This window comes from Falco naumanni, chromosome 4 (assembly GCF_017639655.2).
Source record: "Falco naumanni isolate bFalNau1 chromosome 4, bFalNau1.pat, whole genome shotgun sequence".
In the NCBI taxonomy this organism is placed as follows: Eukaryota; Metazoa; Chordata; class Aves; order Falconiformes; family Falconidae; genus Falco; species Falco naumanni.
Window position 1 is genome coordinate 110,190,265 of NC_054057.1, and position 27,131 is coordinate 110,217,395.

The 27,131-nt window shown below is 42.3% G+C and overlaps 1 protein-coding gene across 5 annotated transcripts in view; it reads left to right on the plus strand.

Moving 5' to 3' along the window:
- Window positions 1–27,131, plus strand: part of VGLL4 (vestigial like family member 4) — a 91,981-nt gene that overhangs the window by 27,482 nt on the left and 37,368 nt on the right. Inside the window, exons 1-2 of one of the 5 annotated variants that reach the window (XM_040592509.1) lie at window positions 16,124–16,616; window positions 26,818–26,898. The exons of 2 other annotated variants lie outside the window; for them this stretch is intronic. In XM_040592509.1, the coding sequence (XP_040448443.1) occupies window positions 16,535–16,616; window positions 26,818–26,898 (163 nt within the window). In that variant the 5' untranslated portion in view covers window positions 16,124–16,534. Of the gene's footprint in view, window positions 1–16,120; window positions 16,617–17,359; window positions 17,403–26,817; window positions 26,899–27,131 lie in introns of those variants that run through there. 2 more of the 5 variants (XM_040592512.1, XM_040592514.1) reach the window with 2 other exon arrangements.

Sequence of the window (27,131 nt, forward strand, 5' to 3'; positions counted from 1 at the left end):
ACAGCTTCAGCACGCTGTTTGTGTTCTTCAGGCTACCCCATGAAGGTACTTTTCCCTGAGGAAGTGATATGTACACGTGGGGAGCTATGTTGGTATGAATATGTGATATAACTCTGATGGTATGTTTCCCTTTGTAGCTGAATCCTGCTGATGAGAAGTCTGCAAGGTGAACTTTGATCTTGGGATCATCTGTACTGCAGATTTTTTACCAGGGCTGTGATCTTGCCAATGCTATTCCCATGAACAGTATTGTGAAACTCTAATTAATATGATGTATGTGGATGTGGAGGCTTCATTTTGACTAGCTTTCTTGTATTTGATCTTGCCAGAGTCAGACATACCTCAATTTAAATGCAAAGGATCTGTGAAGGGACATCTTTCTGAGAATAAAGTCAGACTGCTTTTTTCTAGCTTAAGTTAAGAACCACGTTGTGCTCACTGAGATGTGTAAAGGTTCACAAGAAGAATCCAAGAGTGTTAGAAGACACACAATTCAACCAGCTTCCCAAGGGCTGTCCACGGCAACATTTTAGTTGATGCAGTGCAAGGCTTGCAGATCAGGACTTACAGGCAGGAACTAGCTGCCTTCACTCACTTTTACGAATCTAGTTGACTTTGCAGAGGGTAAACGCGTGCTGCACTTAACTGTGTGAAGATCAAATCTTCTCCCTCGTGGTCCCTGGGAGAATGTGAACTCCACCAGTATTCTTTCTGGGAATTTCTAATTTCTACCATTTTCCAGTTCCTTTTCATACATTTCATTAAGAGGAATAATACAGTTCCATATTTTATTTGTTTGTTTCCTGATGACTGAGTTAATGTCTTGATCTTCTTGTAGGCAATATTTAGAGAAGGTATTCCCTCCTCAGAATAACAATTTGGCACTATTAACATCCCCTGTCATCCAAAACTGAAGAGGGTGGCTTGCAGAATGAACACGGTCTGGAGTAAGGAGAAAGAGGTAGGCATTCTACAAGAAACGTGTAATACCAGGATTCCTTTAATAAAGCTTCTTCACTGGCTGGCTGGCTTGTGACTTTTTAAATACATTGTCAGTAAATTAACAGGTCAGACAGGTTCTGCCTGAAAAGAATATACAGACCAAGAATTCTTTCACGTTTAATTACTAGAGTGGATGAAAGCAAGGTGTGGTCTTTGGCCCAGTGCAGAGAGTCAGGAACTGACTAGCTTCTATGCCCTTAGGTAAATCTCATCTTCCTGCCTTGATTTCTCCAGCTGTGCTATAGGTGTGACACTTGCCCCAGGAGGAAACTGAGTATATTCATTTTTGCAGGGTTCCTGGGAGATAGAAATTCTACGCATGCAGTATTTCTAAAATTTTATCTGTGTTAGATGTTAGAAAATCAATCTTTTTAATAAACATTTAAAAAGAAAAATACTGATTGCGTGGCTTCGGTTTAGTGTAGTTGCATTCTTCCTTCTCTTTGTGGAAAGTAACTTGAAAATGCCCTCTTAGGACCTCTGTCATGATCATTTCCATACGTTAATTTCTTCAGTTTGGTGTTATGGGTGTCTCAGTATCTCACTTCAGAGAGAGCGTAAGATAGCAAATTTGTCCCGAGACACAAAATACCTAAATGATTGAGTGCATTTGATGAATGAGGCACCTTAAGAAAAAAACATATTGTTGTAACAGTATTTATCCATCTACACTGTTATTAAAGTTTTTGTGTCTGCCAAACCCAGACATTTTAGCACTTCAAGATTGGCCTTCAGAATTGTTCAGTTAGTAAGTTTTCACTGCTTTCTAGTTTTGAGCTTTTGGACTCACATTGTCACACAGTTTACGAGTCTTTGTTTATCTGTTAGAATTGAAAGCTTAAAAAATAAAAATAAATTGTGTGCAATGTCTTCAGATGCCCTTGGGAGAAATGGGGCTTTAAGTAAGAAAAACATCAGTATTGCAAAACTTTGCAATATTATGGAGTTGCAACATAAAGAACGTGGGGAAAAAAGGGGCAAGGTCACTGCTAGGGTCTAGTTTTTCAGTAGTGAAGTCTCCTTATTTCACTTATTTAAATGGTCTGTTATCATATTTGGAAATACGAGACTTAAATACTGTTCTGGGCATATCAGAATTTTGTTCTGTTCAGCCCAGCACTGTTGTATCTCTGCAATACTTGACTTTTCTTAAGACATGCATATGAAATACTTGGAAATCCTCTTCAGCTCCAGTGCCATAGGTTTAAATTGTTAGTTATTCATCCATGTAGCTTGTGATTTGCATTGCATGTGATGGCAAGTTTGGGCAGGCGTGTGTGATATCACTGTAGAGGAGAAGGGTTTAGCTGCTCTCTCCAGCTGTAGAAGAGCGCTCTTGCCCTGCCCTAGAGCTGGTTTGGCAAGTGCATGCTGTCAGGTCCTTTTGGCAGAGCAACATACAAGCCAAGGAAAACATGTTGGGAGTTGAAGCTGGGGCTGGTTGCACAGCTAAGCAGAGGACAGCTGGAACATAGTTTGTCTTTGTGTAGAGATCTTGGGTTTTGGGTCGCCTTTTTTCTCCAGATACAGCTTCACCACTTAGCCATTTTGCTTGTGGATTTAAATATCTATCAGAGGAAGGACTCAAAGAGATGAACTACTGGGAAACGGAGGCTGTTGACTGGTTTTGTTGCATTTCTTTTTTAATTGCAAATAGTTGTCATTGTTCTTTGTAGGCTACAACATGTGCATAGACATCACAGGGGTTTATTACTTGGTGTGACAAATACATTCTGACTTAGAGGAGATGCAGTGAATTGTTTCACTAATCTCCTCCCACTGTAGCCTGTAGGATTAATTTGGGGGGGGGGGCGATATTTGCTTTGCTTTCTTTGATACTTCTTTGATACAGGACCTTAACATTGTTTCATGAAGGATTTGATTTATGTATGTGCAGATCGAAAATTGGAAAAGAATAATAGTTTGAATTCTTCCTGTTTTAAACAGTTTCTAAATTTCTTGTTCTTATTCCACTGAGTAGCATTGTCAAAAGTGTATTTTAAAATACTTTTGAGAACATGGAATGATTTAGTGGACTATCTGCTTAAATAAAGTGGTGATAAATAATATTAGGCATGCCCCCCCCCCCAAAGGAAAATAGGTCATCAGCTCTCTTGAACTAAGCTGTATATTGCTGAGGCTTTACTTACTTGTTTCTTTATTTTTAATTAAGCCAACAGCACGCATGGGAGAATGTATTTCACATCAGTTCTGTTTTAATAAACTGAAGCAATGCTGGTATAACAAATAGTGAGCCTGGTTTTTAGAAGTCATTATCGATACACATGTATGTGTACATATACGTGTATGTACATCTCCTGTAACTTCACACAGAATGAGTTACCCATTTCCCAAAATAGGTTAAGATAGGAAATAATGCAGGGAATAATAAGGAAAAAGAGAAATATTTTCTCCGTATTTAAAAAACCCATTAATTCTGGTGCCCTTCTGTTCTGGAGGGGAGATCTGAAGCCTGACCTTTGCATCCTTTCTGCTACCCATGTAGAGATCTGTTTCCCAAGAAACTCCGAGGTGGCAGCACCTGCATTTTGAACGTTTCTGCCCGCACTGAATGCGCTGCTGCTGACGGTGCGGGGGGCTGCCGGGGCTGCAGGCTGGCCCAGGCCCTGGCCACGCAGAAGGAGCTGCCTGGCTTGGCCACGTCTCCAGCACCCAACGCCTCCGCTGCGGGACCCGGGGCAGCAAGGGGGAAAAGCGGACCAAGGTGAGGTGTCGGAGCAGAGGGGGTGTGTTTTGGAAGGCAGGAATGGATGTTGGCAGGAGAATATGGGAACTGGGACTGGTTGGGCAAGAGTTTGGGACAAGTAGGTACTAGTGGAAGAGTATTGGAGATGAACATGGGAGTCGGAAAATAGGACTAGCTGCGGGAGGGGAGCGAGCCTGGCATCAGAGGTCAGACCCCAGGCAGAGAGGGCGAGACGATGAGTTGAAAGGGGGACAAGACGAAAGGGGCTGGTAAGCGTTTTGCCCGTTTGGCAGCTGTAAGTAGTTCAGCCTCGCTGGTAATTCTTGTGGGTACCAACTAGTTCTGGGGGGTAGTGGGGATAGTGCTGGTGGGCGGTTCTTTTCTTCTTAACTTGCCCTGTTAGGAAAATAATATGTACTGAAATACTGTGGTGAAGTCTGAAATCTTAAAGATGATGATTAAATTCAGCTTCTATGTTAAAAATGCATGGTATAGAGCACTCTCTACCAGAAGCTATTTTTTATGGAAGGCCTTAGTCTTGTTTCCTGAGAGGGACGGTGCCCACTGAAAGGCCTATTTAATATTTGAGTGTTTTTTTCCACATTGCTTAGTGTGGAGCCTAGACTTTATTTTCTGCCCACTATTCAAACAGAGCTCAACAGGCAGGCTTATTCAATTCCTTGTAGGTTTCTGTATGGCACTTAGCACTGTACTGCCAAAATGCTTCATAAACTTTTAATTAATCTTTGCGACACCTCTTTGATATGATTCAGTTCAGTCATTATTCGGGACCAGAGCCAGTAAATCTTTCTTTACACAAAATGAGGTGATGTCCTGTGGGAATCAAACGTGATTGTGCAGTTACACAACAGTGTAAGCATTGCAAAGCAGTGTTACCCCAAAAAAACCTTTTCCTGGTGTTTTTTAACTTGCGAGTGTTTTATTTTTACAATCATTGTGATACTCTTTGAACTTTTTGTGTGTTAAAAATCATATGTAACATTATTTATCCTGAAAACAGCTTCCTAAGACATGTAATGGAAAGAGTAGAACATCTCCAGCTCAGGACTTTTAGATTTTTGTTTTATTATGTTTTGTAACCTTTTTGCTGCTACTTTTAAAACAAAACCCAAGAAAACCAGCTCAGCAAAGAATACTAGCAAAACCAGCCTTCATTCTGGTATGTGTGTGTGCTTTTGGTGCCATGTAGCTCTCAGAGCAGTTTAGCCGGGGCTGCTCACACAGGTTGGAGTCATGCTTCTAGACTGATTACCAAGACTGACATAAACACAGTTATGCTGAATATTAAGGTTTCAAACTGAGAGCCTTTGATTTTGAGGATACAGTGTCATACCTTCGTGCATGGTTTAAATACTTGTCGGTGCATGTTGTGTCTATTTGTCTCTTCATTTATCATCGTTCCAACAAATCAGCAATTTAGACCGATGATATGACTCCTCGTTTAATTGCCCTGACCCAGCCTGAGCAGTCATTTTCATATGACAGTTCAATTTCTCTAACTTCTGGAAACAACGAGCCCAGAATTTTTGGCAATAATGTGACTTTATGGTAGTTAGCTCAGCCCACCTTCCTACAGCTGATGGTTTTTTTTTTCTTGCTTGGGAGCTGGGATTTAGCTGTAGGGGAATTTTATCTCCAGTGGAGTCTCTGTCAGAAGGAGATGCTCGGATCATTAGAACCCCTTTCTGTTTAGCCACCAGTCCTGTCACAAAATAATACCTTTTTTACCCTCTTATCTTGAAGGAGGAGTACATAGACTCCATTACACCCTGGATGACTGCCTTTTGATGAGCGCTTTGGGAAGAAGATGGTACCTTACCGAATTAGTAGTGGCAACATTGCTTATCTTGGGTCCCTATTCCTGTAGCTGAGAGGACCTGTAGCTCAGGAGAAAGGAAATAAAATGTCAAGAGGCAAAGGACCAAGGCAGAGAGAGATAAGGTGGTACAAAGCTGAAAGCGTCATCTGCCATTTCATTCTAGGATATCGACACCCCATGATCACGTATCTTTTGGAATTTTGTGTGCTTAGGCCTGTCCTGCTGGTACAGGGTTGGGAGTAACCAGAGCTAGAGCAGCCTGGCAGCTGCAGCTGGGATAGAGGTGAAAAGTCGGAGTGAATTTTAAGACCTGGATTACAAAGTATTAGCTTCGGGAAGGGCTGCGAGGTTGTGGTGTGAGAGAGGATGGGAGGCTCTGGGCTCACTGATAAGTTGAGGCTCGTGAGAAAAGTCGGTGCTTAGTGCGGGGTGGAATTTAGGGCAGGTGGAGAACATACCTTCAGTAAGGGTGTTGAGATTGCTGGAAGGAGCGAAAGAAGCCCATAGGCAAGTGAGAGGGGATGTTAAGATGGGAAACACTTTCAAAGGCTGAGGAAATGTTGAGGACACTGTGGAGTATTTGTCTTGTTTGGGAAGCACTGAGTTTCAGGAATTGACGGGGTGGTGGGTATGAGTCTTGGGAAAAGACCTGACGTGCCCATATGTCTGCATGTCCAAGTCCTTTGTTGTCGTTAAAAATTTGGTAATTCTGATCCTTTCCTCTATAGCTCTGTCTGTTCTCCTCAGTAATTGGGGTTAGCCTGCATGTGCCTGCTGACCCGCAGCTGAGCTGTGGCAGTGACATCCAGCCGGCTGCCACCAAGCTGAATGTTCTTCTGGCTCTTCCCCAAGTGGTGACATTCACTGTGGTCAGCCTCCTCTCCCTGCCAGCTGTTGGCAAAGCACAGGAGTGCAGTTACCTTTGAGGACTCTGGCTGTCTTTGAAGTGTGATTGAAACTTGCTCGCTATTTCAGATTTTGGGGTAAGGAGTGTGACAGGAGCTATGGTTGCGTGACAAATGTTTTCCTTGAAAACCGGATTAAAACAAGCAAGTGATTAAAAATGGCAAAGCTTTGTGCCATGGTAGTGTTCGCTCTCACATTACTACAGCATTTGTCTGTGATTCCGCATAGCATTGAGTAGAGTCTGTGGCACGGGCAGCATTCATCAAAGGGAAATTTTGACTTCTTGATGGTAAATCAGAAGCTAACGTTTGGTTTTAAAATGTCCTCTTTAGCACTGTAGCTTGGAAGCCCCATGTTGCTGTTACACTTCCCATGCTGTGCAGTGGTCTCTTCTATTAAAGCTGGTGAGTGATCGTGGTGACCACTGTGTTCCCTAAGAAAAGAAGGCTAGTGCCAGCTGTGCGGGGGGTGTGTGTGTGTGTGTGATGTGAAATACGTGTAAATATCATTCCCAAGACTTTGCTGTGTTGTCAGAAAGCTGGAAGTTAGCAACAATTAAAATAAGTGTCTTTTTTTGAATGTAAAATGTGAAAAAAAATATTCAAACCTTCTTGTTTTGATTTTTTTACCCCAAAAAAACAGAAAGCACAGTAAGAAGACTAGCGGTTTCCATTGAAAAATAGTTTTGATGGAGAATTTGGTTTTATTTTGAGACTATAAATGGCCTTTCTGGAAGGAAGAATGCCTTACCTTGTGTACCTGTAGAATTGGAAATGATAACTTTGATCCATTGGAAAAAGTAGGGGTTTGGCTTGCTATCATGTCACAGCATTTCTGTCAGTACTTGTCAAGGCTTGAGAGCGTGGACTTTTGAAGCTCGTGTTTATGTTTTGGAACAGGGAGGGCTGACGACTTTTGAAAGGTTTTCCCTTATTAAGGGGTCGATGGGGGTGTTACTTCTTTATTTCTGAGACCTGTGAATTTGTACTTATGGACAGTGAGGGCATTCTCTGTAGTAGCTAGTGGTATTAATACCATTTTTAACGTGCTCCATCTGTGTTACTCAATACTCTACAGTTAAACATATTCTGTATTGTATTGCTACTCTAAACAATGCAAGGGCAATCAGTACCTTGAGAGCAGGTCGTGGTGGTCTTTTTTCATGTTATCTTCTACTCTGTACAGAGGGCAATAGATCCACCAGCATCTTCAGCAAAGGTGCTGTTCTCTGGGTGGCTGGATTTTTTGTGAGCACTGCAATTTAGGTTAAGTGACTGTGTGTTTAGGGGTTTGGTTTTGGTTTGATTTGGGTGGGTTTTTTTGGTTTTTGGTTTTTTGTTGTTTGTTTTTTTGGTGGGGTAAAATGATTTATTAAAGACAGATGTTTTTTATATAGTAGAGAACAAGACCCCCAATTGGAAAAGAATAGTCTTAGAACTTGAATGAAATTTAATTTTAATTTAACGTAGTAGGTTGCAAGTTATATAATAGGGTTCTGTAATAAGTACTTATTAACATTTTCATCCTAATGTTTAGGATAAGAAATTACTTTAATGTTTAAAAGCCAAAATTAATTTTTCTATAACAAAAGCTGTTACTGATTTTACTGCATGGTTCTTAGCAAGATAGCATTGGGCTTCATGGTTTGCTCTCATTTATACGGTTGTTACCTGTGTTGCCTGTAAGAGTCTCTAACTCCGTCTTTGTGCAAGCAATGTCAACTCTGCACACTTCAGTAGATTTACATACATTGACATCTAAGTTGAATTAGGCCCTGTGAGCATATCTTATGTCTCACCAAGCTAGCTATAAAGGGGAAACCTTTTCAAGGACTTTAGCGATCTGAGAGCTCTTTGCTTTATTTCTAAACCCTGTAATTAGTGGTTTCTTGAAACTGGATTTGCTTCTTCCCAGAGCTGAAGGATATGCACAGTAATTTTGAAATCCAGCCTCTAAACATGGTCTGGCTCTTAACTATTCTAAGTAAAAAGTATTTTAGATGCCTGCGCATCAAGCTGACTTAAATTGACTTTTTTTTCTTTACGGACTTTTTTTTTTTTCTCCTTTTTTTCTTTTTTCTTCTTCTCATTTCTCATATAGAAAAAAATAGTATTTTCTTTGCCCTGTTAACACAATATTAGAGCATGGCAAAGTTAACACTTCACTGTTTGCATCTGGAGGCTGATGGTGTTGGAGACTCTTTGTAGTTCAAGATAAATTATGTTTGTGACTATCATCAACCCTTCAGAAATTTAAATGTGTATGCAAATTACAGGAAAGATTATCGGGAACAATTTTTCAGCCTAGATAAACTAGATTTATCTGTTATATATTCTAGCTGTATTTTTAAAGTGTTCTCAGCCCAGCTTAAGAGACTTAAAAGGAGAAAAATACTGGCAAATTCTGAATTGTGAGGTACTACTGAGAAATGAAAAGTATTCTTGGTAAACCTGATTTTCCTAGCCTGCTGTTCAGTTTGAGTAAGCAGTCAAAGAATGAGGTCAAGATAAATCAGGTGCTATTGTACACTTTTCTCGTTTGTATTTCACCTCGTAGAACTTGGAAGTGGTCACCTGGTTCACTGCCTGCGCTGCCCTGCAGTCTTTGGCAATTGTGAAATAGTTATTTGGTTTTAGAAGGATCAGCAGAACGTGCACACTGCATGTCCCTGCTCACCATTCATTTAAAAGCTTTATAAAAGACTTTATGCTTTGAAACAACCAGGAGTTATGGCTTTTGTGCCACAGTAAAAGAACAGAAGGTAATCAAAGGACGCAGCTCAAGTCCAGGTCAGCGTGATCCAACTGATGGAAGCAAAGTGGGCTGCTTCCTAAATTGCCAGCTGCTTCCTTCTGGAAACAAGAAGTACCTGCCAGCGCAGTACTTGCTGCCAGAGGCATCATACAGTACCTTCTGCACCCATTTTATATTTTGACCCAGAGAGCTAAATGTGGCTATTGCCAAAAAGCCCCAACAAATCACCAAAACGAAGTGAGAGCAGCAGTGAAGGCTCGTCCGTGCCCCTGCCTTTGTCCCCATCTTTTCAGTCCTCTTACTCATGTAAATGGTCTATGGTACAATAGAAGGGTGCAGTTGAGTTTGGAGAAGGAGATAAATAAGTTTCTGGAGGTGACAGAGTGAAAATGGAGGGAGAGGGCTCTTGCTGATGAGGACAGGCTTTAATTAACCAAAAGCTTTTTGAGTAGTTAAATGTCTTAGTGTTTTTAGATCTGATACGAAATAGCTGGTTCTAAATTGCTAAACATTTACAAGTAAGTGATCTGAATTTTTTATTTACATTCACAGTGATGTGCTTTTTAAAAATCTCTGTGTCTTCAAAAAAGCAGTAAGAACTGCAGTACAGCTAAACATTTATGGAAAAATAAAAATAATAATCCAGCTCCCAGTCCAGACAAGGCATTACTGTCCATTCCTGGGTCATCAAAGAGCTTGCAATTTGGTATCCTTGGGCATCACCATGTTTTTGGTTTCCCTAGCAGTTCTATTGTTATTAGGCCAGTAGGGAACTGAAACCAGGATGCCCGCTGGCTTGGTGCTTCAGGGAACAGAGAGCTTCATAACCTGAGTTTCCCAGCAGTTCATGGGTACGGATGCAGTTGAGCACACATTTGCACTCGTTAACAGATTTCCTTACTAGGTGTTACTATGTTTGGTCTTTAAGCAGGCTTGAGTAAGTTAGGGTACGACAGGTATGAAAGAGAATGTACGAATTATTTTGCTACAACTTAATATTGTGTATAAATCTTAATATTTCAGTCTCGAGGAACTCCACTGATAACAACAAAAACATCATTTGTGTTCTATAATGTCTGGCATATTTTTGAAACCTTTAGCTAGTAAAGGACAGGCAAAACAAGAAGGCGTGCACTAGCTTTAGCCCACCTGCCTGGTGGGGCTTTTGTTGTTGGTTTTGGGGTTTTTTTTAAGGCTGTGAAAGGGAGAAGGTAGTTTGATGTGATTAAAATCTAATCTATTTGCAATGTACCTTTATATTTTTTTAAATAGTGATCTGGAAGGATGTGTGTGTTTGTATCTCCTGTTCACTGGTACAGTCGTCATTACTTAATGCTTTGTAAAAAGTGTATGAAGTTGCTACATTCTGCGGTACCTGACTCACTGAGCAGAGTTTAGTTATGGATTATGCTATGTGGATCTCAGAGGCACAGCTGTTGAGATAACTGCTTGTAAGAAACTTTAGATGTAATTTTCCTTATCACGCATATCTGAACTTCCTGCGTGCTTAATACACTTTAACTGTATTTCCTTATCATATCTGAATGTATTTAAAAGCAAACACCTCATCTTGCTGTTCCTGTGAAATGTATTCTAACTGAAATAATAAAAATCGAGGTGGTAAGTGCAGCAGTTCTGCAGTTGAGTGTGTGGAAAAGGAAAAGCAGAATTTTTCCTTCAGGCACATCGCCACCTAGCAGCTGCTAACTAGAATTTGCTCTTCTTTTAAAAGAAAAAAGGTAAAGCCTGTATCTAAGTATTCTTGCTTTATTGCTCCACCTCCTTCTTGGAGTGTATGGAGCTATCATAAGCGGTGTTATCATAAATGCCTGTCTGATCTCGGGAGCTGCAACAGCTGGTTTTGTCCATTCGGAAATGGAATTACACTGAGCAATACTGTATGGCGTTTACGTCAGATTGTGTCTCACCCCTAGAAAGACTCTGTTTTTTCTCTCGCTTGCAAAATTGGTCACTGTAGAAATAGTTCCTATTTGCTGATGATCATTAAGGGTGAAATTTCAGTTGTGTCCAAGTGAATGGCTTGCATGTTGTTCTTCTACCCTGTTGATTCTTGGCCGGTGTTGTGCATTTCCCCACTGAAAGATGTGTGGCATGAAGTGTAAACCAAGCTAGTAAACCTGCACCAAAGCCTTTTTCTCAGGCTCTTCAGTGCTCCTGCTTCAGGCAGCGGCCAGCATGGGAGCAGGGAGAGTGAGGAGGGATGTGGGAGCAGGGAGAGTGAGGAGGGATGTGGGAGCAGGGAGAGTGAGGGGGGATGTGGGAGCAGGGAGAGTGAGGGGGGATGTGGGAGCAGGGAGAGTGAGGGGGGATGTGGGAGCAGGGAGAGTGAGGGGGGATGTGGGAGCAGGGAGAGTGAGGGGGGATGTGGGAGCAGGGAGAGTGAGGGGGGATGTGGGAGCAGGGAGAGTGAGGGGGGATGTGGGAGCAGGGAGAGTGAGGGGGGATGTGGGAGCAGGGAGAGTGAGGGGGGATGTGGGAGCAGGGAGAGTGAGGGGGGATGTGGGAGCAGGGAGAGTGAGGGGGGATGTGGGAGCAGGGAGAGTGAGGGGGGATGTGGGAGCAGGGAGAGTGAGGGGGGATGTGGGAGCAGGGAGAGTGAGGGGGGATGTGGGAGCAGGGAGAGTGAGGGGGGACGAGGGGAGGATGGTGGCAGAGAGGCAGAGGACTGGCAGGGTGGAGGACAGCAGAGAAGGCCAGGAGTGCCCCAAGGGAGCTTGCTTGAAAACAGCTCATATGTTTAAGTGCTGTAAAACCCACATAAACACAGATATTATGGACTCGATAGAATAAGGAATTGCCATTTTTTTCCTACGAAAATTCCAGTAAGGATTTTAAGGATTTATTTTTATATTAGGTCCTAGTATTGCTCAAATAAGCCAGGACTATATATTTTTATAGTGGAAAAGTTTTAGTAGCATTTAGGAACCAGTGATGCCACAACCTACTACATTCATGATAGGCACTGTAACTCTTCAAAAACATAATTTTCTCAAGCTTTTTTTAAACCTGACAAATGCTCTGTTCTTCTTGTCAGCCGTTGGTACATCTGCACCAGTGCTGTAGCTGGGGCAGATGTTTGCTTTCAAAGTGAATCTCCCGATTGCCCTTCTTTGGTCTGCATCACAGAGTGGTCTCACCCATAAACCAGATTCTGTTCAGACAAAAAGAAGCTGAAAGAAGCGCAGCAAGAGTGCCCCAGACGTGGTCCAGCTGCGAAGGGACATTGGTCCATCTGACCGGACGGACATACAGCGGCAGCTCAGGGTGGCTTCACACTGCCTTTGTAGGCACGCCGCCGTGTTCTGCCAGAGGGAGAGGCTTGGTATTTTCTTATTGTGAGAATTGTAGAAGAGCAGCACAGAAATCTTGTCAAACTCCACCCAGGTGCAGAGACTAGCTGTCAGAATACATATGTACCCTCCTGGTTTTGACAATGATTTACCTGCTCCTTAGAATTGCCTTTTTTGTTTGGTGTTTTGTTTTTTTGTTGGTTTTTTTTCTGCTTTTTTGCTTTCCTTGCTTCAGAATACTTCTGTGGTAAGACACTCTTGTGTGAAACTGCTTTTGCTTTCCGTATTAAAGTGAATCAGAGGATCAGTAAGAGGTTGAACCATCCCACCTTCAACGTGGGTTAATTAGAATCATATCTAATATAGTGGGTGTGAAGTCCGGAGTGGCTGGGGGAGATGCAGGCGGGTTTCGGTTCCCTCTAGGGGATGCTGTTGTTACAAGTACCGGCGCTCAGCGGGTTTGCTTTCCGAGTACGGGAATTTACCTGCCTTGCAGAGGAAGAGTAGGTGCAATCTTGGGGGAAGTACTCTAGCTAATATGAAGCAAAGATAATACTGCACATAATGGTGTTTGCGACTGTCAAGATGTAGAAGAACAGAATGAACGAACAAAGGTCCTAGAGTGCTGTTAATACCTTGTTTTCCTGTGTATGTTGTGTCTAACCCGCTGACACATTGATTCCCAATCTCAGTTCAGTGGAAGGTGTCTCCAGCTGGTGAAGTGATCGATGAGCAGTTTGAATCAAGCAGTTGGGAATTCTTTGCTGTCACAGACAGAGTACTTTACAGTGACCGGGTCAGTGTTTAAGGTTAATCTCTGCTGGACTTGAATGTGTTGATCTGTGAAGTTTTCTTTCAAAGAAAGTTCTCTTATGAATGGATTTTGGTTTTAGAATGCTTAAGATACACTCAAGCTGATAATATCCCCCCCCCTTTTTTCACTAGTCATTGCTTTATTTTCAGTATAGATGCTTTAATTTAGAAATTCATAAAGCTCCCAGTGTTTGGTACCAGTTTATTTAATATGAACCATGCAAGTTCTTCATTACGCAGCATTTGGCAAGTGTTAATCATCATGTGTACTTACTGCTGAAAGCCATTCACATAATAAAGTGATCATTACTGTCTGAAAACCTGTGACTACTGGTCTAGTAAAGACAATTTAGCTTCTTTATTAGTGTCTGGACGGCGCTACTGAGCAGTCAGTGATTTGTAGACAATACCCAACTTTGCCTTTCCAAACAACTTGAAGAAATATGTATCTTTGAATATAGAGGGGAATTCATACGGGGCTTTGAACTGTAATGACCTTCTGTAGCTAACATGCTATGCGAAACCCTTTCTTGTAGGCCACTGCTCAAAAGAAGTTCAGAATGTTGCTTTTGTTAATTCCTCATCACCTGCGTTCCTGCAAAAAGATTATTTTAAATCAGAAAAATTAAATCCTTCCCAAGTATCCGTAAAATTGTTGTTGTATTAGTGTAAATTCAGGGATGCTCTCTGTATTAAAACCTGTACATATCAGAAATGTTTTCCCCAAAATCTTTGCCATACTTACATAAGAAACTTGCATTTCATGCTAGAGAAATGTGCCTCTCTCCTGTTGATGTTGTAGGTATGCATTTTTATTGCAGTTTATACCTCAAAGTGCTAAGACTTCTCTTGATGCCTTTATTAAATAGCTGGTTTAGTCTGAAGCATTGGTTTAAAAAATTTTGAATTTCAGTATGCACAACATGATCAGCTATGTAAAACTTCTAGTCCCCCTGTTTAAAAACCATAATGTTCTTCTGTGTTAGAAACACTTCTCTTTCTAGAAAACAGCACATACTACTTTGGTCAGGAGACATTTGTGTTTTAAAAAAAAAAAAAAAAAAAAAAAGCCTGTGAGGCAAAAAACCAACTGCGCTCTTTATATTAAGTACCATCCAAGAAATGTACTGTTACTTCAGCATTAAGTACCCGTAAGTTCTTACACCATGTTAAAGTCTTAAAGATTAATAGCACTTCCAATTAGGAGTGTGCCCTTGTTGCTTATAAATGATCAATAAAAGGCTTCCCAGCAATACAGAATGCTTTTCAGGTAATTTGTTTCCTACTGTATTGAGTTTGGCACCGTTGGCGGACGTTCGTCAATGGAAGCACATGGGTGGGTAATGCACGGGACTTCTTCTGTCTGAAGGGAGGAGAAACCTGATCTGGCTTCTAGGGAATCTTCCTTGGAGATAAATTCCTTATTCCTATTTATCAGCAGGAAATTTTAACTAAATTACCTGGTCTTACTGAAATACTCAGTGTATTCGAGCAGTGCTTTTCCAAATGCCTTGACAAAATGTCACTGGGTGGGTTGCCTCATTGCCTCGGTCATGCAGTCCCTTCCCTTTTGCTAACTGAGGGGAGAGGTTCACAAGGTAGAAATGACTCTTCGTTACTGGTGCTCGCTGCCCGGCTGCTCCTGCGCGTGCCCTTGCAGCGCTCTGTCCCAGAAAGGCAGGGATGGGCTATGTTCTGGGCCAAAGAGGGAGGCAGAGGGAAGGCTGGGACTCCATTAGCTTTTTTTTGTTTGTCTTGGACCAAACTTCCCCAGTATTTATTTCTCTTTTTCTATCAAACTAGACTTCAGGTGCTGATGGGCTGCAGGAAATGCAAACCGATGCCCATTAGGCTAGCACATGCTTACACCCAGACAGATGTTCTGCCTCTTAGGATGAGTCATACACATCTGTGTAAGCAGCTCGGGCCTTTGTGCTCAGGGCTGGGTCTGCAGAAGGGCAGACCACATCCTGAGATGAGAGCGGCTGCCGTCAAAACCTCCATCATCTGTGTCATTGGGGCTGGGGCAGCTGTGAAAAACCCGCCAGGCAGAACTGCACTGTGGATAGGGCTTGGGAAAATCAAGTCTCGTCATGTAATGAGCGAGTTGTGGCAGCGTGTGAGTACGCAGTACCTGTGTTTATATATATAAATATACACCTGTGCACAGGTATACCCACTGGAGCTATTTTATATATTTATTTATATTTATATAGATATGTGATATATAGAGATATATAAATATAAGCATATATGAATGTATAAATATATATAGTTATATTGTATATTATATATATGTATATTTATATAACTGCATTATATAGAGATATATAAATATAAGCATAATTGCATGTATAAATATATATAATTATATATATTATATACGTATATTTATATAATTGCCTTTATGAGGGCAGAGCTGCCGCTGGGTTCCGCTGCGGTAAAGCAGCGTTGCTTTCCGCGGCAGCAGTGCTGGGATAGGGCTGAGGCCAGGCTGGGATGGGAAGTTAAACGTTCCAGGGGAAGAACGAAGGCTGAGCAGGGGGTGCAGCCCAGCCGTGGCGCCCCGCAGCCCGGCCGGAGGAGGCCCCGCTTCCTCCCGGGCCGCCGCGCCGCTCCCCGCCCCGGCCCCGCCGCCCCCCGGCCCCGCCGCCCCGGCTCCCCCCCCCGCCTCCGCCTTGCGGCGCTCGGTGCGTTTGGGCCGGGTGCTGTGCGGCAAATATCCGTGACACCCGCGGAGCCCCGGGGAGGCGCCGGGCATGCTCACTCCTCCCCCGAGCGCCGGAGGAAGCTGGGTTACATACGAGTCATACCAAGCATAGCCCGCATGTCAGCGCAGTGAACTTGCAGCGGGCTGTGAGCACAACTGCTGTGTCTTTGTCCTAGGAAATTCCCCTTGTTTCGTTTTTCCCCACCCCCCCACCCTCGTGTGTGTGTGTGTGTGTGTGTTTTAATTGGAAAAAAAAGACTTGAAAAGTTTTTAGACAGTCTTCTTTGTCTCGAAGGGCACGGTATACTTTAGTTTCCAGAAGTCTGGAGGGGGGAGCGGGCTTGCACCCCTCCGGCGTGCCGCGGCGGTGCTTTGTTGTGCGGAGCTGAAGGCTGGGCCGTGTGCCGGGCAGCCGGGCACCGCCGCCGGGCCCCCTCCTGCCGCCACCCGGGCCGAGGCGAGCCAGCCGGTCTGTTCTGCCAGCCCGATAAATGCTGTTGATGAAGATGGACCTGTTGAACTACCAATACTTGGACAAGATGAACAACAATATTGGCATTCTGTGCTACGAAGGTAATGGGGCGGTTGCACGGAGCGACGCTGGCCGGGCGCTCGCTGCGGGCGCGGTGCGGGGGCTGCCGGGGGGCGCTGCCGGGGGGGGGCTCCGCGCCCGCCCTGGGGCGCTTTGTGCCAGGGCAGGAAGGGTTTGGGTTTTTTTTTTTCCATTTTTCTTTTTTTTTTCTTGTGTGGATCTTTTTTTTTTTGGGTTTTTTTTTTTTGGTTGTTGGTGGTGGTTTTGGTTGTGCGTGTTTTGGGTTTTTTTGTTGGTTTTTTTTTGTTTTGGGTTTGTTGTTGGTTTTTTGTTGTTGTTGTGTGGGTTTTTTTGTGTGTGGGGTTTTTTTTTTGGTTTTTTTTTTTTTTGGTTTTTTTTTTACTAGGAGTGTTTTCAGCGTGATTTTCCTCTTAAAGAAGCTGCCGTGGGGTGGGTGGGTGTGAAGGGCCGCGGTGCTGCCAGGGCAGGCAGACTTTTTGTCCGCGATGTCTCTGGCTGTAGAAGGAGCAGCCCGGGAGGCGGTGTGTGGGGGGACTGGTGGGCGTGAGGCGGCCCGTGGGTGCGGGGCCGGGGGCCGGGGGTGCGGGGCCGCCCATTTTTGGCTGCCCAGGGGCCGTCGGCCGCCCCCCGGCCCCGCTGGGGGGAATTACCCAACTGGTTGGAAAACGGGATTTTATTTTATTTTTATTTTTTTTAATATTCCTCTTTGCCGGACTCTACATTTTTTGTCTCTCCAGCTCTTGTGGGCCAGCCTGTGCTGTCCCCGTTGTAAGTGTTGCGGGCCCTGGCTGGACCCGTTGTCCGAGGTAACGGGGTACGATCGGTTTTCTTAATCTAGTGGAGTTTTTTATCTACGTGCAGTTTGCAGAAGTGGTTATGGCTTGGCTTTGCCTGGAAAGAAAGGCACCACTGAGCTAATTCAGCTTGGCAGTGGAACTGTTTTCGCTGCAGCCACACACAAGCATTGCAGAAACCTTTCTTCTGATTCAGCAGGAACATTTTCCATGTTCCTTTGGAAAATAAAATTGCTGGAGTTGTCAGGGCAGAACCCATAAGGAGCGTACGTGGGACTCAGAGCTATCTATTCATACTCTTCAGAAAAAGACCAGGCCAGAAGGTGAGGGAGCTGAACCTCACTTTGGAAAATACCGTCTTTTCTATCATTAAACCAGCATGGCCACATTTCTTTCCTTCAGGAAGTGGAGGGGCTCCCTGCAGAACTCTTAATGTCTCCGTTTCTTTTTTCTTCTTTCCTTCTTCCTTCCTCCACAAACATGTATGTATTTGCTTGAAGAAAGCTCTTTAACAGAACGCTGGGCTTGCCTGTATAGAGCTGGGATTCAAGAGAGTCGGATTTTTAAGCTCTTTTCTTATCCTGTGCTTTTTTCATTAGAGCAAGAAAACTAGTTAAAAACAAGAAAGAAAGAAGGGAAAAAAACCCAGGGAAAACCAACTTGCAGGATCCTTTGACTTTTTCATTGCTCTCTGTGGTAACCAGTGCTTTCTTTGGAAGCAGTTGACAACTTCTGATGAAGACCATGAAGTTCTGCATAAAATTCTATTTACGTGTTCCTGAGTGTTTTGTTGACTAAGGCAGAAAAAACTGGTTTTTTGGCTCATTAGTTCAATTCATTGTAATTATGCCTAATATTTATGGAAGGTTCTTTCCAGCCCCTTTTTCCCCCGCCCTCTTCTCCAATAATTGTTATTTAACCAGATCTTAGCTTTAATAGTTCAAAAGCAAAAGAACAGCTTAAGGAAGACACTCTACTGTAGCAGTCTTTGTTTAGTTTAAGCATCTGTTGCTATGTTCCTGATTCTGGAAGTTAACATTTTTATCATTAAAATAAACACACACAAAATGAAGAAAAGAAAAGCAAAACTTCAGTGGTGTTTATAGTGAGGTGTTTATATCCCAGTGGTTTAAAAAGTATAAACACTGGCAACATCTGCACTGAACTCAAAGGGTGTTTTAGAGATGCCTACAGATCTTCCATGCCTCTGCCATAGTATTTATTTTATGAGTGAGTTGTGTCAGCAGTGGTGGGTCTTTTCAGAGACGCTGCTGTGGTAGTAACTACATTGACAACAAAGTGCCCTTTCAAACTCAATTAACGAGGATTTATTGAAGGTCTTACTTGAGCTACTAATAAATAGACATCTTCCTGAAAAGTACTTTTGTAGAAGTAGGATAAGATACAAATATATTGTATGATGTGAAAATAGGTTTGAAATTGCAGAGGAAAGAGTTATGAACCTATATGCCACAAGAAATGAATGAGATCTGTTCCTTATTCCTTTAGATGCTCTCTTGAAACACTTGCTTTTGCTTACTGAGGTAATTGCTATGCTGGTGAAATATGTTATTATCGTTTTATGAGGTTTACTAGTGGTTTTAATCTTTCACCTCTGGCACAAACCACTGGAGCTATGTGCTGTTGATTTGTAGCTGCAGCTTATCCATAAGGGATGTATCGGTACACGAGCGATAGGAAAAGTGCTTCTATCGTGTGCATTTGGCAGCCCTTTAGCTCAGCATCGAGTGGGAGGATATAGTTGGCATCCCAAGAAGAGTCCTGCTTTCTCCTGGCCCGCAAGAGTCACAGATAGCGGTTCGTTGTCTGTAAGCTTCAGGCTACTGAGGTAACGCTAGCATTTGGTTAAGCCTTCCTTGGCTGGGAGGTGCAAGAAACCTCAGCTGTGTCTTAACTTCGTTCTGTTCCCGAGTTATGTAATTCATGATCATGCTTCAGTGAGTATGGGAAACTTACTGACAGGGTGCTGCTCAGTTCATGAGATGTATTTCTGGTTTTGCCTTACTCTGTGGAGGTGGGAGAAGAGGGTAGAACGGTGAGTAATGTAGGTGGGATCTGCTTTATGCATAGGGAAGTGTCCTTTTGTTGGGGCTGGGGACGGGAAGTGGGAGATCCAGAAGGTCTCCCGTTAGCTGCTAAGGAGTAAGGCTGTGTTGCAGACTTAGTTGACTGCTTTGTAGTACTGAAACTTAACTGAAGTTGACTGTTTTCTCAATTATTATTGTGAGGCTGGTCTAACAATGACACACACTGCCCAGCGAGGTTGTGGAGTCTCCGTCTTTGGAGATACTTAGATCCTGACTGGACATGGCCCTGAGCAACCTGCCCTAGTTGAGGCTGGTTTTGAGTAGGAGGTTTGGACTAGATGATCTCCAGAGGTGCCCTCTAGCCTCAACACTTCTGTGATTCTGTAATATGGTGGAAAGTTCTATGCACTGGTATAATTAAGACAGCCACAGCCAGCAAAAGGATTATAACCAGAGATGAGGTGAGAGAGGGTTTTTGAAAGGGGCTCCATAACTCTGAATCGCAGAATAAAGCCATTTTGTTTCCTTATGGTTGGTTGTCTTATACTGGTGATTTGTGTCTTTCTGAGTGTTTCTGTAATCCTTTTGCTAGCTTTGAGCTCTTCCTGATGCCCCATGATAATCTAAACTGTGATTGATGCTTCTGGAGTAAAATCTTAATTTTTAACGACATGGTGGCTTTTTTCAGCAGCTTGCATAAAGAAGAATGTTTGAGGTTTGTCTCCCTCTCTGGTAGAAAGAAAATTTTTAAACCATTCTAATGAGACTGTTTAGTGTTCGCCAGCAGGAAGGTGACAGTTACATTAGCAACGATCAACCATTTCAAGCCATTTATTGTAATATATTTGGCGCAGTGAGAAAGAAAAGTAGTAGTAATTGGAGAATTGTTGACACAGCATCTGGATGCTGATTTTTAGCATGAATACATCTGATATCCCCCTACTAAACATTTGCTGGCAGTTTTCAACAATGGCCTGTTTAATGAGTAGTGCTTTCATACCATTGTTTTCTTCCTAATGAGCTCAGAGACATCAGAAAACTCTTGGGAGGCAGTTGTCCTCGCCGAGGTGCAAGGGCCAGGAAGCAGAACCATTCCGTACCAGTCTGGCATTCCCCGGGCTTCGTATCGAATGACAAGCACTTGATCCGGGCATGGATTCAGAGGTAGAACATCTGCATCTTGTTTTGCAATGGAAACTCACTTAACTTCAGCTTAATATTCTTTCTCAGAGAGCCTTGTGTGTGAGGTAATGGCAGGAGGGCTCAGAGTTAAACAAAACAAATCGCAGGTGATCTCAGCTTTGAGTGGCGCAGGGGCAGCCGAGCAAGTTTTGGCTCCTCGTTTCCAATAGAATATGTATGAGAAGGTGCAGTTTCCAAGTAGAAGATTTGTTTCATTTTGTTGTTTATCTGAGGGAGTGTACAGATGGTTGTGTGTTGGAAGGCAGATTTCTGTCTTCCTTCCTCTCTCTCCCATTTTCAAATGCTTTGTGTTATTACTGCATTCTCAAGGCTTGAACTGCTGTGCTGGGAAAGGTATAAAGAAATGCAATAAGATGCTAAGAAATCCCCCAGGCATGTTATGAGACTTGGAGCACTCAAAATAGTTATACGGAGTTCTCTGGACAGTCCAGAAGACTGGATTTTTAATTTTTTTTTTTTTAATGAAGAAAATTGGATCCAGATTTCTAGAAAAACGCCTCTTTTTGGTTTCAGGACAGCTTACTTTAGTTAGTGGCATATTACATAATTATTTCACTGACTTCCTGTAACAATGAAGCATTAGCTGGCAGCAGCACTGAGCTTGCATAGCTGTATTATCTTCCTAGGGCACTACAAGGCGTTTGGAGTATGTGTGTCTGCCCCAAAAGGCCAGTTGAGATGTTTTGATATCAAACGAGGAGCCTGAAACAGATTCTGCTAAGTTCATTTGCTTTTTAACAGAATTTAACGTGCTTTCTTAAGTTCTAAAGAATAGTTTCCATCAGTTTTCTTTGCTGACCTTGCATTTTACTCAGGGTTTGTAACATCAGTTTCTCCTATTAACTTCGAAGTTTGGTTTAGTTTCTAAATATATAAAGTGACTTTAACACTGCTTTTCTATTAAGAATTAGTGGAATAATAAAAGGAGTCGAAACGTCCTTCATGGTGAATTAAGTGTTCTTATTTGTAATGTAGTATAAAATTTGTGTTCAAAGTCATGTAAATTGAGATGCACCTACAGAATGTTCCCCATTCATACAGCATTCTGTGGGTTTTGCTTTTTCTATGTCTTTTAGCTTCGGGGAAAAAAACCCAAAGAGCTCCAACTTCACAGTTGGACTTTTCTTACTCATTTCCTCCTATCATGAAGTTGGGAATGGTCCTCTTCAGTACTGACATCAAAATTCAGTTTATTTTCCTCATGTATCAAAGGCAAGGTAGATTTAGGTCATACTTGAGCGTTTTATTTTTTCCCCTGGAGTTCTGTTGTTCTCCTCACCCTTGATGCTAGTTCAGCATTTGTACTGAGAATTTAAACAGGGAGTTTGAGGGTTATCCCACAACTTTCAATAGATAAGGTAGGCAGCACATTTTTTCCGAGCTGAAAGGTAGTGAGGCTGGTAGCAGTAAGTTGAATTCTGTGTTAATGAGCAATTTGCTTAAAGGCTGTAACTTGTTACTCACAAGTCAAATTTGTTACAGTGCCAGGTCTCTTTGGATATAAATCCAGGGATTTTAGGAGACATTGAAAAAGCTTAAATTGCTCCAGAGTCTGAACAATGCACTGTATTGTATGGAGAACTGTTAGAGAAAAAATAAAGCTTGAACAACAGTCTTCATTGTGTGGCATCTAAAATTATGAATGAAAAAGTTCATCCATATGTATTGGGTTTGCCTTTTTAAAATATCTGCTTTGCATGAAAATAGTTGTCTATTAATTTCTTCTTGAGGATTAATACAGATGGGCCTTTATATTTGATTTTGGCTGAATAGACTACAGAGTTTTAACATGCTGCATGCAGACAGTGTGCCAAGAAATTTAGCAAAGTTGTTTACACTAACAATAATCCAGCAGGACAGAGCTTATAATTTTTCACTGATAATAGTGTGAGGTAGTGATGAATACAGGTTCCTGGAGGAGTGTTTACAAAAATGGTATTATACTTTTTCAGTGTTAAGAAATAGTGAGTTTTTTGGGTTCTGATTTCTTTTTCTAAAGCCAGCCAATTTTTTTTCCTTCGTCTTGTAGTCTGTATCATCTCCCTGAAAATAACTTTACAAATCAGCATGGAAGGATTGCTGGGCACACAGAGTCGTTGTTCCCTTCCAGTAAAACCCGTGCTCTGTGGAAGGTCACTGCGCTGTAGCACTGCTCGGTGCTGTTGTGTAAGCGCTATGCCGAGGCTGTGGGTGCAGGAACGTATACACTAGAAGTGCCGTGATGCACAGTTTTAATTTCCTGGAGGCAGATTTCCCTTGGTGCTTTGTCTCACAGCTTTTTTTTGAAGAGCAAGCTGGCAGTCTCATGCCTGTCTCTACAAGTCGGTGTAATGGCGCATGTGTATCTGAGGAGTCTGGATTGAGGGAGAGCACGGCCGTAGCTCGTCCGGCACGATTGCTGTTTCGAACAGGCAGTTGAGCTCTTAATTAAGCTTCTCTCTGTCAACTAGTAAAGCTCATGTTACAGATGGGATGGAGCTGGAAGAGTTTTGTTCTTCGTGTCAGTGGTAGTTTGGTACTGATTCTCAGGTCAGGCAGGCTCGGAGCATTGTAGTTGCATGGAAGGAGCTCCGTACAGCTTTTTCTTCTATAACCTTGGTGAAGTTGCAGTAATGGTGTTCCTGGGACCATCACAGTGTTGGTTCTAGCCAAACAAGAAGTCATCCAGAAACTTCAGTGAGGTGGCAAGTCTTCATCAAAGATCTTTTACCTGTCTAGGTTTAATAGGAATGTAAGTCCTGAAAATCTCATGTAAGAAGTGACACGAGTGGCGGGGACAAGAGCGTGAAATGGAATTTAGAATGTTTCCTTTACCAAACTTTCACGGCACTGTTTGGCATCAGGTTTTTTAAAGGAACACTTTTTTTTTTTATTATTATTTGCCGTTTAATTTTGTTGTTGCTAGCGTTAAAAACAAGAACTTGTTCAATACAGTAGTGCATGGTGCAGTCCAGCTTCTCCCTCCAAAAACGTTACGTGACACTTTGTGCCTTCTTTTGTCTTTAGAGGAAAATATCATCCACAGTGGGGTGCACATGGATGGGGGTAACAGATTATATTTGGGATAAAGTGGAATGCTGCAGCCTCTGTGGTGCAGGAGGAGAGAAAGCATGCCTTCAGCGGGTAGGTGCCAGCTTAGTTCCTTCACAAAATAGGTGGCTCCTGTCCCCTCATATTACACGTTGTGACAAGAGCCTATGTTTGATTATTTAAGACATGGTCTTTTTCACTCCTCATCATTTTGGGGGTCCTTGTCAACTGTGAGAATCGAGCACTGTAGTGTATAACTTTCCTCCTATTCTTCCAAACGTTGCTAGCAGGTTCCAGGAAATATATTTGCTCTCCCAGGAAAAGTTTGGAACCAGTTGTGTTTAAAAAGCAGTAGTTTTTCCTGGAAACCCATTTGACAGGGCAGGCATGGAAACCACTCGGCATTACACTTCCCTGGTTTGCAAGAATCAATATTTGTTCCTCAGCGTGCACAAATAGGTTTTTTTGCCTTTAAACATGGGTTGTAGTTAGAAATGAGAGAGATTTAGTAGGTGAGCCTATCTTTTTTTGCCCAGTGTAGGAATGAATGGCACTGTTGTACAGGAATATAAGCCAATTATATGTACTTACTACGTTTCATTTTAACCAAAACTCACAGAACAGCGGACTGGCAATAGTTGTAGTTACCATCTACAAAGTGCCCAGCCCAGCAATTTTTTGCCTAAGAACAGTGAAAAACCAAAGCTGCTAAGTGGATCTTTTGCAATAACTGTTGTCTTTTGGGGAATGGGTATTTACTTGTTTTACAAGTAGCATTAGTGCACTCCGGTTGCATGTTAGAGATGGTGTTGTGTCTTCCAATTTTGTTATTAAATTGTTAATGTTTGGTACATCTCACTTCTGAAAGAAAATCTTTGATGTTTGTAAAATCAGAAGTTTTGACACTTTCGGGGCAGAACCTTTCAAAGAATTATTGTTTCTTGACTCGAGATTACTAAATCGGTGTTGTGTTCTCTGGGATGCATTGCTAATTGAAATTAAATGGCCATATGAAGAAAATCAAAGTTGTCCATCCAGTCAAAAGGAAACTGTTTCTATGAATCTAAATTGTCTAGGAAGACCAGTAAATACCACACAAGAGCTGGCCAAGTAAAATAAGAGTATTTAGTTTTTCTGTTTATATTCTTTGGAAAGTAATCTGTTCTAAAGCAGGAGCTCTACAAAAAGTACTCAGCATATAGAAAAAAAAGCTGATATAACTGTGGCACCTCCTTTGTGGTGGTTTTATTCAGAACACATTAAATGAAGATGGGGTGAGGGAGGTGCTGTATGATTCATATAGGACAAGTTTGAACTCAGCCAGTTTCTTGGGTTTAGTATAAATATTTATGGCATTGAAGGGGATTTTCTTTTAATATGCTTCCTTGTGCTCCGGATCTTTTAGATGTCCTCCTCAGACATCTGGTGTGCATCGCTGCTTGTTTAACCCCCACCCTTCAGTTTTCATGCTGTGGCATCTCAGAGAGCTATCACAGTCACTCTGTGGTTGGCGTAAATTAAATCTCACAGAGCCAGCTGGGAGAATGCTGACGTGCACACTTTTCCTGCTGAACACTCTGAAACCAGTGGCTGCAGTTGAAGAGGGGAACACTTTGCTCTTGTCTTGCTGTAGGCATCACGCTGAGCTATTTACCAAAGGTGTCAAAAATAGGAATTCCAGCGTTAGCAGTGGTGTTTACTGTCTTGACTAGTTTCTGTCTCTTAGAAAAAGCTTCTCTTATCAATGTTATATAATCAACATATCTAACTTAGCTTATTAGCAAAAAAAAAAAAATTAAAAAAAATTAAGTTCTCTTCCTTGAAAGTCCTAATTTACAGGAGTGTAAGTGCTTTGAGATACATTACGCTTGCCTTAAGAGCGATTTTTTGGATGTACTGAGGTTTTCTTTGTAGTACAGTAAATTGAACACCGCCCTATTTGATTACAAGTGTTTCTCAATGAGTCCATTTAGAAGCAAGTGTGATAACAAACGTTTTAATACTCATCGTAACATATTTACGTTTTTTTTTTTTTAAATCTTCTCTGCAGAATCCTAGTCCTCATAGAAGCCTAGTTAATTCAACCTTCAGCTACCACCGTGAAATAAATAGTGAATATTACCCTTATGCACAAGGGGAACAGAGCTGCAGTTGGCTAAATTTACCTAAGTCAGGGATAAAGCCAACAGCAACATTGAAAGCGCCTTGATTGCAATGCTTTGCCGTAGCCGCTAAACCTTACTGTGATCTGTTAGTAAACAAAGAATGCTTTTACCTGTTTGTTCTGAGATGTGATTGTAAGCTAAGGAGATAACTGAACTCTGAAACTTGGGCTGACGATATACGGACTAGATGCGTGCTGCTGGGCAGCAGTGACAGAGGGGACAGGAGCTTTTGGATGAAAATCTGTTGTGACTGTGGTTCATCCGGAGTGGACCCCTTCTAAAGGGAGATGATGAAAACTGTTTTGGTGGAAGTAGAGTCTTTTTTAGCTGATACAAGGAATGAGCTCTCGCAAAGAATAGTGGGATGGAAGAATTTGAAGTTCCCCGGTTTGAGCCGCGGGACCTCTGCAGGTCTGTTCTTTTTATATTTGAGGCCTGTTGAGTTGCATAAAAGGAATGCACCCACTGATGCTGGCAGTTAATTTTATATTCTTTTCGGAAGATAAGTTGGGTTAAGAAACTGAAATTAAATAGCAGTCCAACTGGGGCCTTGCAATGCACGGCTCGGCAACAGGCGAGCTGATAACCCATTTATGGCCTAAAGCGGTGCTTTCAAACCTTTTTAATTAATGCAGTGTCTCACTGCCCCTGAAGTGGCTGTTCCATTAAAAACTTCACAAAGGTATTTAACAGAGTGCTTGCTTAATTATGTGGTGGAACATCTTTAATGTGTGATGAGGGGTAGAGATCTGCAAAAATGTTTAGGCCGTACATCGTTCAAGCAAAATGGGGAAGGATTTAACAGATCATTAACTGGGAAACGATATAGTGATGTAGTGAAAGATTTAATTTCAGGGTCCTGTGGAGCTACCGGATCCTAGTATCATGCGAATGGTGGGTCACAGACATACAACTGACATTTTTTGTTACCTTCATTTTGTCAACCCATCTGCACTTCCCTGTCTTTTCTGTGTTTTTCAGGAGTGAGTTGCTTTTGCAGCTTTGAAATAAACAAGGAGCCTGGAGTTAAGTTAATCAAAGGGAAGATTCAGCTAAAGACTAGTAGGTATAGGGCGAGGAAGACAAAGCCCCAATTAAATCTATGAGTAGAGTGTAACTTTGGTACTGCTCACCTATTCCAAACCCATGACTGTCAAGATAACTTTGAAAAGACGTATTTCTGCTTGTTCCTTGCTTTTCTAAGAGTCCTGCCATCTGTGCCCAGAAAACTGTGAGAAAGGTTGTCCAGGCAGCATGTAATTTCTTGGTAGCAAACAATCCCTCCCTCTATCTTC